Raw genomic sequence first — 13,073 nt, 5'->3', positions numbered from 1 at the left:
GGAAGTACATGCAGCCCAGCCCACCTCAGTCAGTTCCCCTGCAGAGCAACCTGGAGCCTGAGCAGTGTAGACTGGGGAAGCACATAAACCGTGAGCTGGGGCAAACCCAGTGTGGCCCAGGCACTGTGAGCACTCCCCACACCTGCCAGTGATATTTGTTTGCAATGATACTCCCTCCCCACAGCACAATTGAACAAGGGAGCCTAAATAAATGACCACCTTCACCCTCTTGTGTTAGGGCGGAAATTAGACACTGAAGTGACTTGCAAACAGAAGAAGCCAAAATAAACAGAGGGAACCGCTTTGGAAGAGACAGGTACAACAGATTAAAACCCTGTAGTTACCACTGACTACATTGGAAGGGGCCTATAGACCTTGAGCAGTACAAGCTGGAACAAGGAACTATCTGAAACTGAACTGACCCCACACTGCCTTCAACAGCTCCAGAGAAATTCCTAGATATATTTTACTATTACAATTTTTTAAAAATTTTTTTTATTTTTAAGTCCTTTATTACTCCTTTAATTTTCATTTTTATAATCTACTATTACCTTGCAAAAAAGAAATACCCTATTTGTAAATCAAATTTCATTTATATTTTTATAATTTTGGGTATTTTGCTTGGTTTTTTTAATATTGTATTTTTAAGAGTCTAACCTCTACTTTAGATTTTTAATCTTTGCTTTTTGGTATTTGTTATCAATTTTGTACCTTTAAGAATCCAATCTTATGTACCCATTTTTACTTAGGAGTGTGATTACTGGCTTGATTGCCCTCTCCCCCTTAGTGACTCTCCTTTTTCTCCCCAAGGTCACCTCTATCTCCTCCCTCCCCCTTCTCTTCTCTACCCAACTCTGTGACTCTCTTTGGGTATTCCAGGCTGTGGAGAGGACAAGGGATTTTATTACTGGCTAGATTGCTCTCTCCACTTTTGATTCCCCCTCTTCTCCTCCTGGCCACCTCTATCTCCCTCTTCCCACTTCTCTTCTCCATGTAACTCTGCAAACCTCCCTGGGTGTCCCTCACTGTGGAGAATATATCTCCATTAACCTAGATGTTTTATCATTGGTGCTGTATGGGTGGAGAAGTCATGGGGGTACTGTAAGAATAAGACTGAAAACCAGAGGCAAGAGGCTTAAATCCAAAACCTGAGAACACCAGAAAACTCCTGACTTCAGGGAACATTAATTTATAAGAGCTCATCCAAAAGCCTCCATACCTACACTGAAACCAAGCTCCACCCAAGAACCAACAAGTTCCAGAGCAAGACAGTTAAGTTCAGTCACTCAGTCATGTCCGACTCTTTGCGATCCCATGAATCACAACATGCCAGGCCTCCCTGTCCATCACAAACTCCCGGAGTTTACTCAAACTCATGCCCATTGAGTCAGTGATGCCATCCAGCCATCTCATCCTCTGTCATCCCCTTCTCCTCCTGCCCCCAATCCCTCCCAGCATCAGGGTCTTTTCCAATGAGTCAACTCTTCACATGAGGTGGCCAAAGTATTGGAGTTTCAGCTTCAGCATCAGTCCTTCCAATGAACACCCAGGACTTGTCTCCTTTAGGATGGACTGGTTGGATCTCCTTGCAGTCCAAGGGACTCTCAAGAGTCTTCTCCAACACCATAGTACAAAAGCATCAATTTTTCAGCACTCAGCTTTCTTCACAGGCTAACTCGCACATCCATACATGACCACTGGAAAAACCATAGCCTTGACCAGATGGACCTTTGTTGGCAAAGTAATGCCTCTGCTTTTTAATATGCTATCTAGGTTGATCATCACTTTCCTTCCAAGGAGTAAGCATCTTTTAATTTCATGGCTGCAGTCACTATCTGCAGTGATTTTGGAGCCCCAAAAAATAAAGTCTGACACTGTTTCCACTGTCTCCCCATCTTTTTCCTATGAGGTGATGGGACCAGATGCCATGATCTTAGTTTTCTGAATGTTAAGCTTTAAGCCAACTTTTTCACTCTCCTCTTTCACTTTCATCAAGAGCAAGATATACCACACTAATTCTCCAGCAGTGCAGGAACATAACCCTGGGCTTCAATATACAGGCTGCCCAAAGTCACATCAAACCCACAGACACCTCAAAACTCACTACTGGACACTTCATTATACTCCAGAGAGAAGAGATCCCGCTCTACCCACCAGAACACCGAAACAAGCTTCCCTAACCAGGAAACCTTGACAAGCCAGTTGTCCAACCCCACCCACAAGGAGGAACCTCCACAATAAAGAGAAGCCACAAACTGCCAGAATACAGAAAGGTCACCCCAAACACAGTGATCTAAACAAGATGAAAAGACAGAGAAATATTCAGCAGGTAAAGGAACATGATAAATGCCCACCAAACCAAACAAAAAAGTACGAGATAGGGAGCCTACCTGAAAAAGAATTCAGAATAATGATAGTAAAAATGATCCAAAATCTTGAAAACAAAATGGAGTTACAGATAAATAGTCTGGAGACAAGGATTGAGAACATGCAATAAATGTTTAACAAGGACCTAGAGGAAATAAAAAACAATCAATCAATATGAATAATACAATAACTGAGATCAAAAACACTCTGGAGGGAACCAACAGTAGAATAGCTGAGGCAGAAGATAGGATAAGTGAGGTGGAAGACAGAATGGTAGAAATAAAGCAGAGAGGAAAAAAAGAAAAAAGAATTGAAAGAAATGACGACAACCTCAGAGACCTCTGGGACGTCATATGCCCAAACAGTCAAATCATAGGAGTCCCAGAAGAAGAAGACAAAAAGAAAGGCAATGAGAAAATACTTGAGGAGATAATAGTTGAAAACTACCCTAAAACGGGAAGGAAATAGCCACCCAAGTCCAAGAAACCCAAAGAGTCCCAAACAGGATAAACCCAAGGCGTAACACCCCAAGACACATATTAATCAAATTAACAAAGATCAAACACAAAGAACAAATATTAAAAGCAGCAAGGGAAAAACAACAAATAACACACAAGGGGATTCCTATAAGGATAGCAGCTGATCTATCAATAGAAACTCTTCAGGCCAGAAGGGAATGGCAGGACATACTTAAAGTGATGAAAGAGAAAAACCTACAACCCAGATTAATATACTCAGCAAGGATCTCATTCAAATATGAAGGGGAAATCAAAAGCTTTACAGACAAGTAAAAGCTGAGAGAATTCAACACCACCAAACCAGCTCTCCAACAAATGCTAAAGGAGCCTCCCTAGACAGGAAACATGGAAAAGGTGTATAACCTTGAACTCAAAACAAAATAAATGGCAATGAGATCATACTTATCAATAATTACCTTAAATGTAAATGGGTCGAATGCCCCAACCAAAAGACAATGACTAGCTGAATGGATACAAAAACAAGACCCCTATATATGCTGTCTACCAGAGACCCACCTCAAAACAAGGGACACATACAGACTGAAAGTGAAGGGCTGGAAAAAGATATTTCATTCAAATGGAGACCAAAAGGAAGCAGGAGTACCAATACTCATATCAGATAAAGTAGACTTTGAAATAAAGGATGTGAAAAGAGACAAAGAAGGACACTACATAATGATCAAAGAATCAATCCAAGAAGAAGATATAACAATTATAAATATATATGCACTCAACATAGGAGCACCACAATATGCAAGGCAAATGCTAACTAGTATGAAAGGGGAAATTAACAGTAACACAACAATAGTGGGAGACTTTAATACCCCACACCCACCTATGGATAGATCAACTAAACAGAAAATTAACAAGGAAACACAAACTTTGAAGGATACAATGGACTAGTTAGACCTAATTGATATCTGTAGGACAACTCACCCCAAAACAATCAATTTCACCTTTTTCTCAAGTGCACACAGAACCTTCTCCAGGATAGATCATATCCTGGGCCACAAATCTAGCCTTGGTAAATTAAAAAAAATTGAAATCATTTCAAGCATCTTTTCTGATCACTTGCGGTAAGATTAGATGTCAACTACAGGACAAATCTATTAAAAATAAAAACATACAGAGTCTAAACAACACTCTACTGAATAACCAACAAATCAGAGAAGAAATAAAAAAAGAAATCAAAATATGCATAGAAATGAATGAAAATGAAAACAAGACAACCCAAAACCTACGGGATTCAGTTAAAGCAGTGCTAAGTGGAAGGTTCATAGCAACATAAGCTTACCTCAAGAACAAGGGAAATATCAAATAAATAACCCAACTCCACAACCGAAAGCAACTAGAAAAAGAAGAATTTAAGAACCCTGGGGTTAGTAGAAGGAAAGAAATCAAAAAAATTAGGGCAGAAATAAATGAAAAAGAAACAAAAGAGACTAGAGCAAAAATCAACAAAACTAAAAGCTGGTTCTTTGAGAAGATAAATAAAATAGACAAACCATTAGCCAGGCTCATTAAGAACAAAAGGGAGAAGAATCAAATCAACAAAATGAAAAATGAGAAACCACAATGGACAAAACAGAAATACAAAGGATCATAAGAGACTACTATCAGCAACTATATGCCAATAAAATGGACAACTTGGAAGAAATGGACAAATTCTTAGAAAACTATAACTCTTCAAAACTGAACCAGGAAGAAATAGAAAATCTTAACAGACCCATCACATGAATGGAAATTGAAACTGTAATCAGAAATCTTCCAGCAAACAAAAGCCCAGGACCAGACAGCTTCACAGCTGAGTTCTACCAAAAATTTAGAGAAGAGCTAAAACCTATTCTACTCAAACTTTTCCAGAAAATTGCAGAGGAAGGTAAACTTCCAAACTCATTCTATGAGGCCACCATCACCCTAATGCCAAAACCAGACAAAGATGCCACAAAAAAAAAAAAAGAAAGAAAGAAAAGGAAAGAAAACTACAGGCCAATATCACTGATGAACATAGATGCAAAAATCCTTAACAAAATTCTAGCAAACAGAATCCAACAACATATTAAAAAGATCATACATCATGACCAAGTGGTCTTTATCCCAGGGATGCAAGGATTCTTTAATATCCACAAATCAATCAATGTGATACACCACATTAACAAATTGAAAGATAAAAAGCATATTATTATCTCAATAGATGCTGAGAAAGCCTTTGACAAAATTCAAGATACACTTATGATAAAAAAAAAAAAAAAAACCCTCCAGAAAGCAGGAATAAAAGAAACAGATGTCAACATAATAAAAGCCATATATGATAAACCCACAGCAAATGTTATCTTCAATGGTGAAAAATTGAAAGCATTTCCCCTAAAGTCAGGAACAAGGCAAGGTTGCCCACTCTGACCATGACTATTCAATATAGTTTTGGAAGTTCTAACCACAGAAATCAGAGAAGAAAAAGAAATAAAAGGAATCCAGATCAGAAAAGAAGAAGGAAAACCCTCACTGTTTGTAGATGACATGATCTTCTACATAGAAAACCCTAAAGAGTCCACCAGAAAATTACTAGAGCTGTGGTGTTGGAGAAGACTCTTTAGAGTCCCTTGGACTGCAAGGAGATCCAAACAGTCCATCCTAAAGGAGATCAGTCCTGGGTGTTCATTGGAAGGACTGATGTTGAAGCTGAAACTCCAATACTACTGCCACCTGATGTGAAGAGCTGACTCATTTGAAAAGACCCTGATGCTGGGAAAGATTGAGGGCAGGAGGAGAAGGGGACAACAGAGGATGAGATGGTTGGATGGCATCACCGACTTGATAGACATGGGTTTGGGTGGACTCTGGGAGTTGGTGATGGACAGGGAGGCCTGTTGTGCTGCAGTTCATGGGGTCGCAAAGAGTCAGACACTACTGAGCGACTGAACTGAACTGAATCAATGAATACAGTAAAGTTGCAGGATATAAAATTAACATACAGAAATCCCTAGCATTCCTATACACTAACTATCAGAAAACAGAAGGAGAAATTAAGGAAACAATTCCATTCACCATTGCAATGAATAGAATAAAATGCTTAGGAATAAGTCTATCTAAAGAAACAAAAGACCTATATATAGAATACTATAAAACACTGATGAAAGAAATCAAAGAGGACACAAATAGATGGAGAAATATACTGTGTTCATGGATTGGAAGAATCAATATTGTGAAAATGAGTATACTACCCAAAGCAATATATAGATTCAATGCAATCCCTATCAAGCTACCAACGGTAATTTTCAGAGAACTAGAACAGATAATTTCACAATTTGTATGGAAATGCAAAAAACCTCGAATAGCCAAAGCAATCTTGTGAAAGAAGAATGGAACTGGAGGAATCAGCCTGCCTGACTTCAGGCTCTACTACAAAGCAACAGTCATCAAGACAGTATGGTACTGGCACAAAGACAGCAATATAGATCAATGGAACAAAATAGAAATCCCAGAGATAAATCCACTCACCTATGGACACCTTATCTTTGACAAAGGAGGCAAGAATATACAATGGAGAAAAGGCAATCTCTTTAACAAGTGGTGCTGGGAAAACGGGTCAACCACTTGTAAAAGAATGAAACTAGAACACTTTCTGACACCATATACAAAAATAAACTCAAAAGGAACTAAAGATCTAAATGTAAGACTAAAAACTATAAAACTCCTAGAGGAAAACATAGGCAAAACACTCTCCGACATAAACCACAGCAGGATCTTCTATTACCCACCTCCCAGAGTAATGGAAACAAAAGCAAAAATTAAGAAATAGGACCTAATTAAACCTAAATGCTTTTGCACAATGAAGGAAACTATTAGCAAGGTGAAAAGACAGCCTTCAGAATGGGAGAAAATAATAGAAAATGAAGCAACTGAAAAAGAATTAATCTCAAAAATATACAAGGAACTCCTGCAGCTCAATTCCAGAAAAATAAGTGACCCAATCAAAAAATGAGCCAAAGAGCTAAACAGACATTTCTCCAAAGAAGAGATACCAATGGCTAACAAACATGTGAGAAGATGCTCAACATCACTCATCATCAGAGAAATGCAAATCAAAACCACAATGAAGTACCATCTTATGCTGGTCAAAACAGCTGCTATCAAAAAATCTATAAACAACAAATGCTGGAGTGGGTGCAGAAAAAAAGGAACCCTCATACACTGTTGGTGGGAATGCAAACTAGTACAGCCACTATGGAGAACAGTGTGGAGATTCCTTAAAAAACTGAAAATAGAACTGCCATATGACCCAGCAATCCCACTGCTGGGCATACACACTGAGGAAATCAGAATTGAAAGAGACGCGTCTACCCCAATGTTCATCGCAACACTGTTTACAATAGCCAGGACATGGAAGCAACCTATATGTCCATTGGCAGACGACTGGATAGGAAAGCTGTGGTACATATACACAGTGGAGTATTACTCAGCTATTAAAATGAATGCATTTGAATCAGTTTAAATGAGGTGGATGAAATGGAGTCTAATATACAAAGTGAAGTAAGTCAGAAAGAAAAGCACCAATACACTATATTAATGCATATATATGGAATTTAGAAAGATGGTAACAATGACCGTATATGTGAGACAGCAAAAGAAACACAGATGTAAAGAACAGACTTTTGGACTCTGTGAGAGAAGGCGAGGTTGGGATGATTTAAGAGAATAGCATTGAAACATGTATATTATCATATGTGAAACAGATTGCCAGTCCAGGTTTGATGCATGAGACAGGGTGCTCAGGGCTGGTACACTGGGATGACTATGAGGGATGGGATGGGGAGGGAGGTGGAGGGAGGGTCAGGATGGGGAACTCATGTACAACCATGGCTAATTCATGTGAATGTATGGCAAAAAATACCACAATATTGTAAAGTAATTAGCCTCCAATTAAAATAAATTAAAAAAAAAAAAAGAAAGCTGTGGTACATGTACACAACGGAATATTACTGAGCCATTAAAAGGAATGCATTTGAATCAGTTCTATTGAGATTGATAAAACTGGAGCCTATTATACAGAGTGAAGTAAGTCAGAAAGAAAAACACCAATACAGTATACTAACGCATATATATGGAATTTAGAAAGATGGTAATGATGACCCTATATGCAAGACTGCAAAAGAGACACAGATGTATAGAACAGTCTTTGGACTCTGTGGGAGATGGCAAGGTTGGGATGATTTGAGAGAAGAGCATTGAAACATGTATATTATCATATGTGAAATAGATCTCCAGTCCAGGTTTGATGCATGAGACAGAGTGCTCAGGGCTGGTGCACTGGGATGACCCTGAGGGATGGGGTGGGGAGTGAGGTGGGAGGGGGGTTCAGGATGGGGAACACACATACACCCATGGCTGATTCATGTCAATGTATGGCAAAAACCACTACAATATTGTAAAGCAATTAGCCTCCAATTAAAATAAATAAATTAATTAATTTTTAAAAAATCCTCTCTCCTGGCCACTCCTGGCATCTACCATACTATGTCCTGTATCCATGAATTTCCTACTCTAGGTAACTTCTATTAGTAGAATCATATAGCATTTGATCTTTGTAAATGACTTATTTCACTTAGCTTAAATTTCTCAAGGTTCATCTGTGCTTTAGCATGTGTTAGAATTTTCTTCTTTTTTAAGGCTGAGTAATATAGAACTGGACATGGAACAGCAGACTGGTTCCAAATCTGGAAAGGAGTACATCAAGGCTGTATATTGTGACCATGCTTATTTAACTTATATGCAGAGTACATCATGAGAAACACTGGACTGGAAGAAGCAAAAGCTAGAATCAAGATTGCCAGGAGAAATATTAATAACCTCAGATATGCAGATGACACCACCTTTATGGCAGAAAGTGAAGAGGAACTAAAAAGCCTCTTGATCAAAGCAAAAGAGGAGAGTAAAGAAGTTGGCTTAAAACTTAATATTCAGAAAACTTAAGATCGCGGCATCTGGTCCCATCACTTCATGGGAAATAGATGGGGAGACAGTGGAAACAGTGTCAGACTTAATTTTTGGGGGGCTCGCAAATCACTGCAGATGGTGATTGCAGTCATGAAATTAAAAGACGCTCATCCTTGGAAGGAAGGTGATGACCAACCTAGACAGCATATTAAAAAGCAGAGACATTACTTTGCCAACAAAGGTCCGTCTGGTCAAGGCTATGGTTTTTCCAGTGGTCATGTATGGATGTGAGAGTTGGACTATAAAGAAAGCTGAGCACTGAAAAATTGATGCTTTTGAACTATGGTGTTGGAGAAGACTCTTGAGAGTCCCTTGGACTGCAAGGAGATCCAACCAGTTCATCCTAAAGGAGACAAGTCCTGGGTGTTCATTGGAAGGACTGATGCTGAAGCTGAAACTCTAGTACTTTGGCCACCTCATGCGAAGAGTTGACTCACTGGAAAAAGCCCTGATGCTGGGAGGGATTGGGGGCAGGAGGAGAAGGGGATGACAGAGGATGAGACGGTTGGATGGCATCACCAACTAGATAGACATGGGTTTGAGTAAACTCCAGGAGTTGGTGATGGACAGGAAGGCCTGGCGTGCTGCGATTCATGGGGTTGCAAACAGTCAGACATGACTGAGCGGCTGAACTGAACTGAACTGAATATTCTACTGTATGTATACACATCACATTTTGCTTTTTGATTCATCTTTCAATGGATCCTTGGGTGCCTCCACCTTTTGGCTGTTGAGAACAATGCTGCTATAACATGCATGTTTCAGTATCTCTTCAAGACATTTCTTTCAATTCTTTTGGGTTTATACTCAAAAGTAGAATTTCTAAGTCAGATGAGAATTTTATCTTTAACTTTTCAGAGCAACCAACAAGTTGATTTCCATAGTAGCTGCACTATTTTACATTCCTATCAGCAATGAACAAGGATTCCAATTTCTCTACATCCTTGCCAACACTTATCATTTTCTTTTTTCTCTCTCTTTTCTTTGATAGCAGATATCTTAAGGGGTGTGAGGTGGCATTTTAATAGAGTCTGAAAAGAAGATCTTGGTTTTAAAAGTACTTAGAGTAATTCCAGTTATTTTAGAGGTCACGGGTAGGTAACAGCTGTATCCAAGCCCACATTCACCTTCCTTTTGGTGCCCATGTTGTACATATTTCCTGATAAACAGGTATCTCAGGAAACATTACACCCACATTCCAGGAAGCACATTTGCCTGGCTCGTTCTGTCTCATCTCCTCTCTGTTTCTCATCTCAAGAAGGTGTTTTCCTGAGCTTCCTTTGATGGGCAGATGATTACTAGGTATATAAATGAAAATTCAAAATTATTTTTAAAATCAGCAAATCTGTCAAAGCAGAGGGGAGGATGATAGATGAGGACACAGGGACTTTGTTGCCCTTGGCTATATACCTGGAGGATAGTAAATTATCAGTAAATGTCACAGAATTATGTTGAGTGAATGAACCACAAGGAATGACAGGAGTGTCTACCTCTGCATATAATCCAGTCTCCAAACTCTCCCTGAAAGTTTTACTACTTTACAAAGAAGAAGAAAAGAGAACAGAAGCAGAGCCCAGGAAGAGATGGCCAACTCAACTCTCCACCGTCACAGCAGGCATATATGGGTCTACATGAAGCACTTCACACTCATTGACCTATTTTGTCCTCACAACAGATTGAGGGGGTGATCGTGTTATGTGCCTTGTAAGACAGAGAAACCCAAGGTACATAGAGACAGAATTCTGAGTCCCCTGCTCTTCCTGATTATTCTGTATTGTCTCCCTGGTGAAAATTATTCATTAATGGCTAAATTGTCAAAGTCTCCCCAAAGCATCTATATATCCTATGATTCACAAAGCCCCACAGTTTCACAGAAAGTTCTCCAAGGATATAATCACTTTAAAAAGATGTCCTCATTTCCCACAGCAAAATTACATCTCTAAGACACTTATTAATAAAATTCATGTTTTCCTATAGGAAACTCTCCAGCACTAAGCAAACCACTTATCCTTCTATTCTCAGAATAATGTGATTATCAGTGGATATAATTGTGGAAACTGAGGAAGTCTGAGTCCAGAAATCTATCTCAGTAAGTTATTAAATCACATGCACACAAAGCTAACAAATGAACAAAAAACAAACAAAACCTGGTATCTGATGAAAGTGTCTGTTGAAAATACCTGCTGCTACATATATGCTTTACTGGGAAAAAAAGGATCAACTCATCCACTTAACTTGAAAAGACCAATCAAATTAAAAGCACTTAAACTTTAGACACTTTATAAAAAGAACATGTGACAGTGTTCTGCTATGCATACCTGAAGTGCAACTGATATTTTCTTCCTCAAATCGTGAAGTCCAATGCTGGTTGTCAAGATATCATCAATGTAAGTTTCACCTTCTGGTTCTGATAATCTAAAAAGGGCAGCAGTGAGGGAACTTTTTCCAGCTCCTGTTCTTCCCACGATGCCACACTATAAAGAGACCAAGGGGGATGAAGAATTAACAGGATGCACAAAACCCAGGAGAACCCTGATTGTTGAAGATGAATTTTAAAAGTTCTATTATATGTAAAGAATAGTCTGTACGTTTCTTAAGCAAGGCCCTGCTGACATTTTGAACCAGACAATTCATTGTTGAGGGTCAGAAACCTGTCCTGTATATTGTAGGATGATTAACAGTAGCCATGAACCCACTAGATACCATATGCAACTCCCAAAACTGTGGCAACCAAAAATGACAGAAATTCACAAATGTCCCTGATTGAGACCACCATCATCCCAAGAATACACAATATAAACTATAGTGACTTTCATGCCTTCTAAAAATGTCAGATAATTTTATTCAGATTTCCCTGATTAAATGCTTAATATGCAGAAAATTGTTTGTTTTCTATAATTATCACATAATATCCATTATGTGGTATGTTAAAGGGGGAGACATATATGTGTATATGTGTGTGTGTGTGTGTGTGTATGTGTATGTATGTAACTAACATTTATAAGTAAAGGAAGATGACTTAAAAAAAAATAACCTGACTGCAGTGAAAAACCAGCAGTCTCCTAAGTGGCTCATAAGAAGTCAGCTTTTAAATTAATTTTATTCCTACTCCTTGTGTAATTTGACCTTGAAAATTACATGGGTAATTTTATAGAGATATCAACAAGTCAAGTCAGAAGTATTATATACAAACAAGTACTCACTTTCTCAGGGATATGTTATTTATCTAAGAGGAATTATTCTTTGATAGAAAAATGAAATCACTTCTTGATATTAAATATCTTAATTACATTTTATCTTGAAAGGAAACATCTTCAAATATGAAATGCAGGTCTCAGTCTTGAAAGACAGAGGCCAGTAGACAAAATGTACATAATGAGACCAACAACAACACAAACAACGTTTGCTGTTTACATGGGACCTTTCATCAGAGCAGTTCAAAAGGCATTTTATTAATACATTAATACTTACAATGGAACCTTTGAAAAACATATGTCAAGTGTCAGTCTATTTATTAAAAACAAAGCAGAGAGAAATTAAGTGCACTAACAGTAAGATTAAAGAATCAATACAATGTAGGTAAAATGCTGGTGGTTGGTGGTTTAGTCGCTAAGTTGTGTCCGACTCTTGCAACTCATGGACTGTAGCCTGCCAGACTCCTCTGTCCATGGGATTCTCCAGGCAAGAATACTGGAGTGGGTTACCATTTCCCTTTCCTGAGTAAAATGCTGGTGGGGACTAAAATCACATTCAAATATATATGCAGAAACTGGCCTTTTTTACCAATGAATTTTAAAGTGAAATAAAGCATTAGACGATCAGTCATGTCCAACTCTTTGCAACCCCATGGACTGTAGACTGCCAGGCTCCTCTGTCTATGGAATTCCCCAGGCAAGAAAGCTAGAGTGGGTTGCCATTTCCTACTCCAGGAGATCTTCCTGACCCAGGGATGGAACCTGAGTCTCCTGCTTTGCAGGCAGATTCTCTACCATCTGAGCCATCCAGGAAGCCCAACTGCAAATTCTCTGAAGGAAGCTTTCCAAGAAATGATTTCATCTCTATGTAAACTCTGGAATTGATGAGAGTGTAAGATAAGCTTGGATCATTTATAAATCAGTAAAGTTTTAAAACATCTGGCTTTATAAAAGAATAACTAAATCTTTCTGAGCAATATAATCAGAATGCTTAGAACCT

The 13,073-nt window shown here is 38.6% G+C and overlaps 2 protein-coding genes across 2 annotated transcripts in view; both read right to left on the bottom strand.

Annotated features, from left to right (window-relative positions):
- The window catches only part of LOC122687096 (ATP-binding cassette sub-family C member 4-like), an 860,243-nt gene that overhangs the window by 398,019 nt on the left and 449,151 nt on the right, over positions 1-13,073 (bottom strand). The window lies entirely within an intron of this gene.
- LOC122687099 (ATP-binding cassette sub-family C member 4-like) overlaps positions 1-13,073 on the bottom strand; it is a 170,144-nt gene that overhangs the window by 35,329 nt on the left and 121,742 nt on the right. The window contains 1 exon segment of the mRNA XM_043892539.1: positions 11,198-11,353. Within this exon segment, the coding sequence (XP_043748474.1) occupies positions 11,198-11,353 (156 nt within the window).

Source organism: Cervus elaphus, chromosome 30 (assembly GCF_910594005.1).
Source record: "Cervus elaphus chromosome 30, mCerEla1.1, whole genome shotgun sequence".
NCBI lineage: Eukaryota > Metazoa > Chordata > Mammalia > Artiodactyla > Cervidae > Cervus > Cervus elaphus.
The sequence above is the reverse complement of the archived record's forward strand: the minus strand, read 5'-3'. Positions and strand labels throughout refer to the sequence as shown.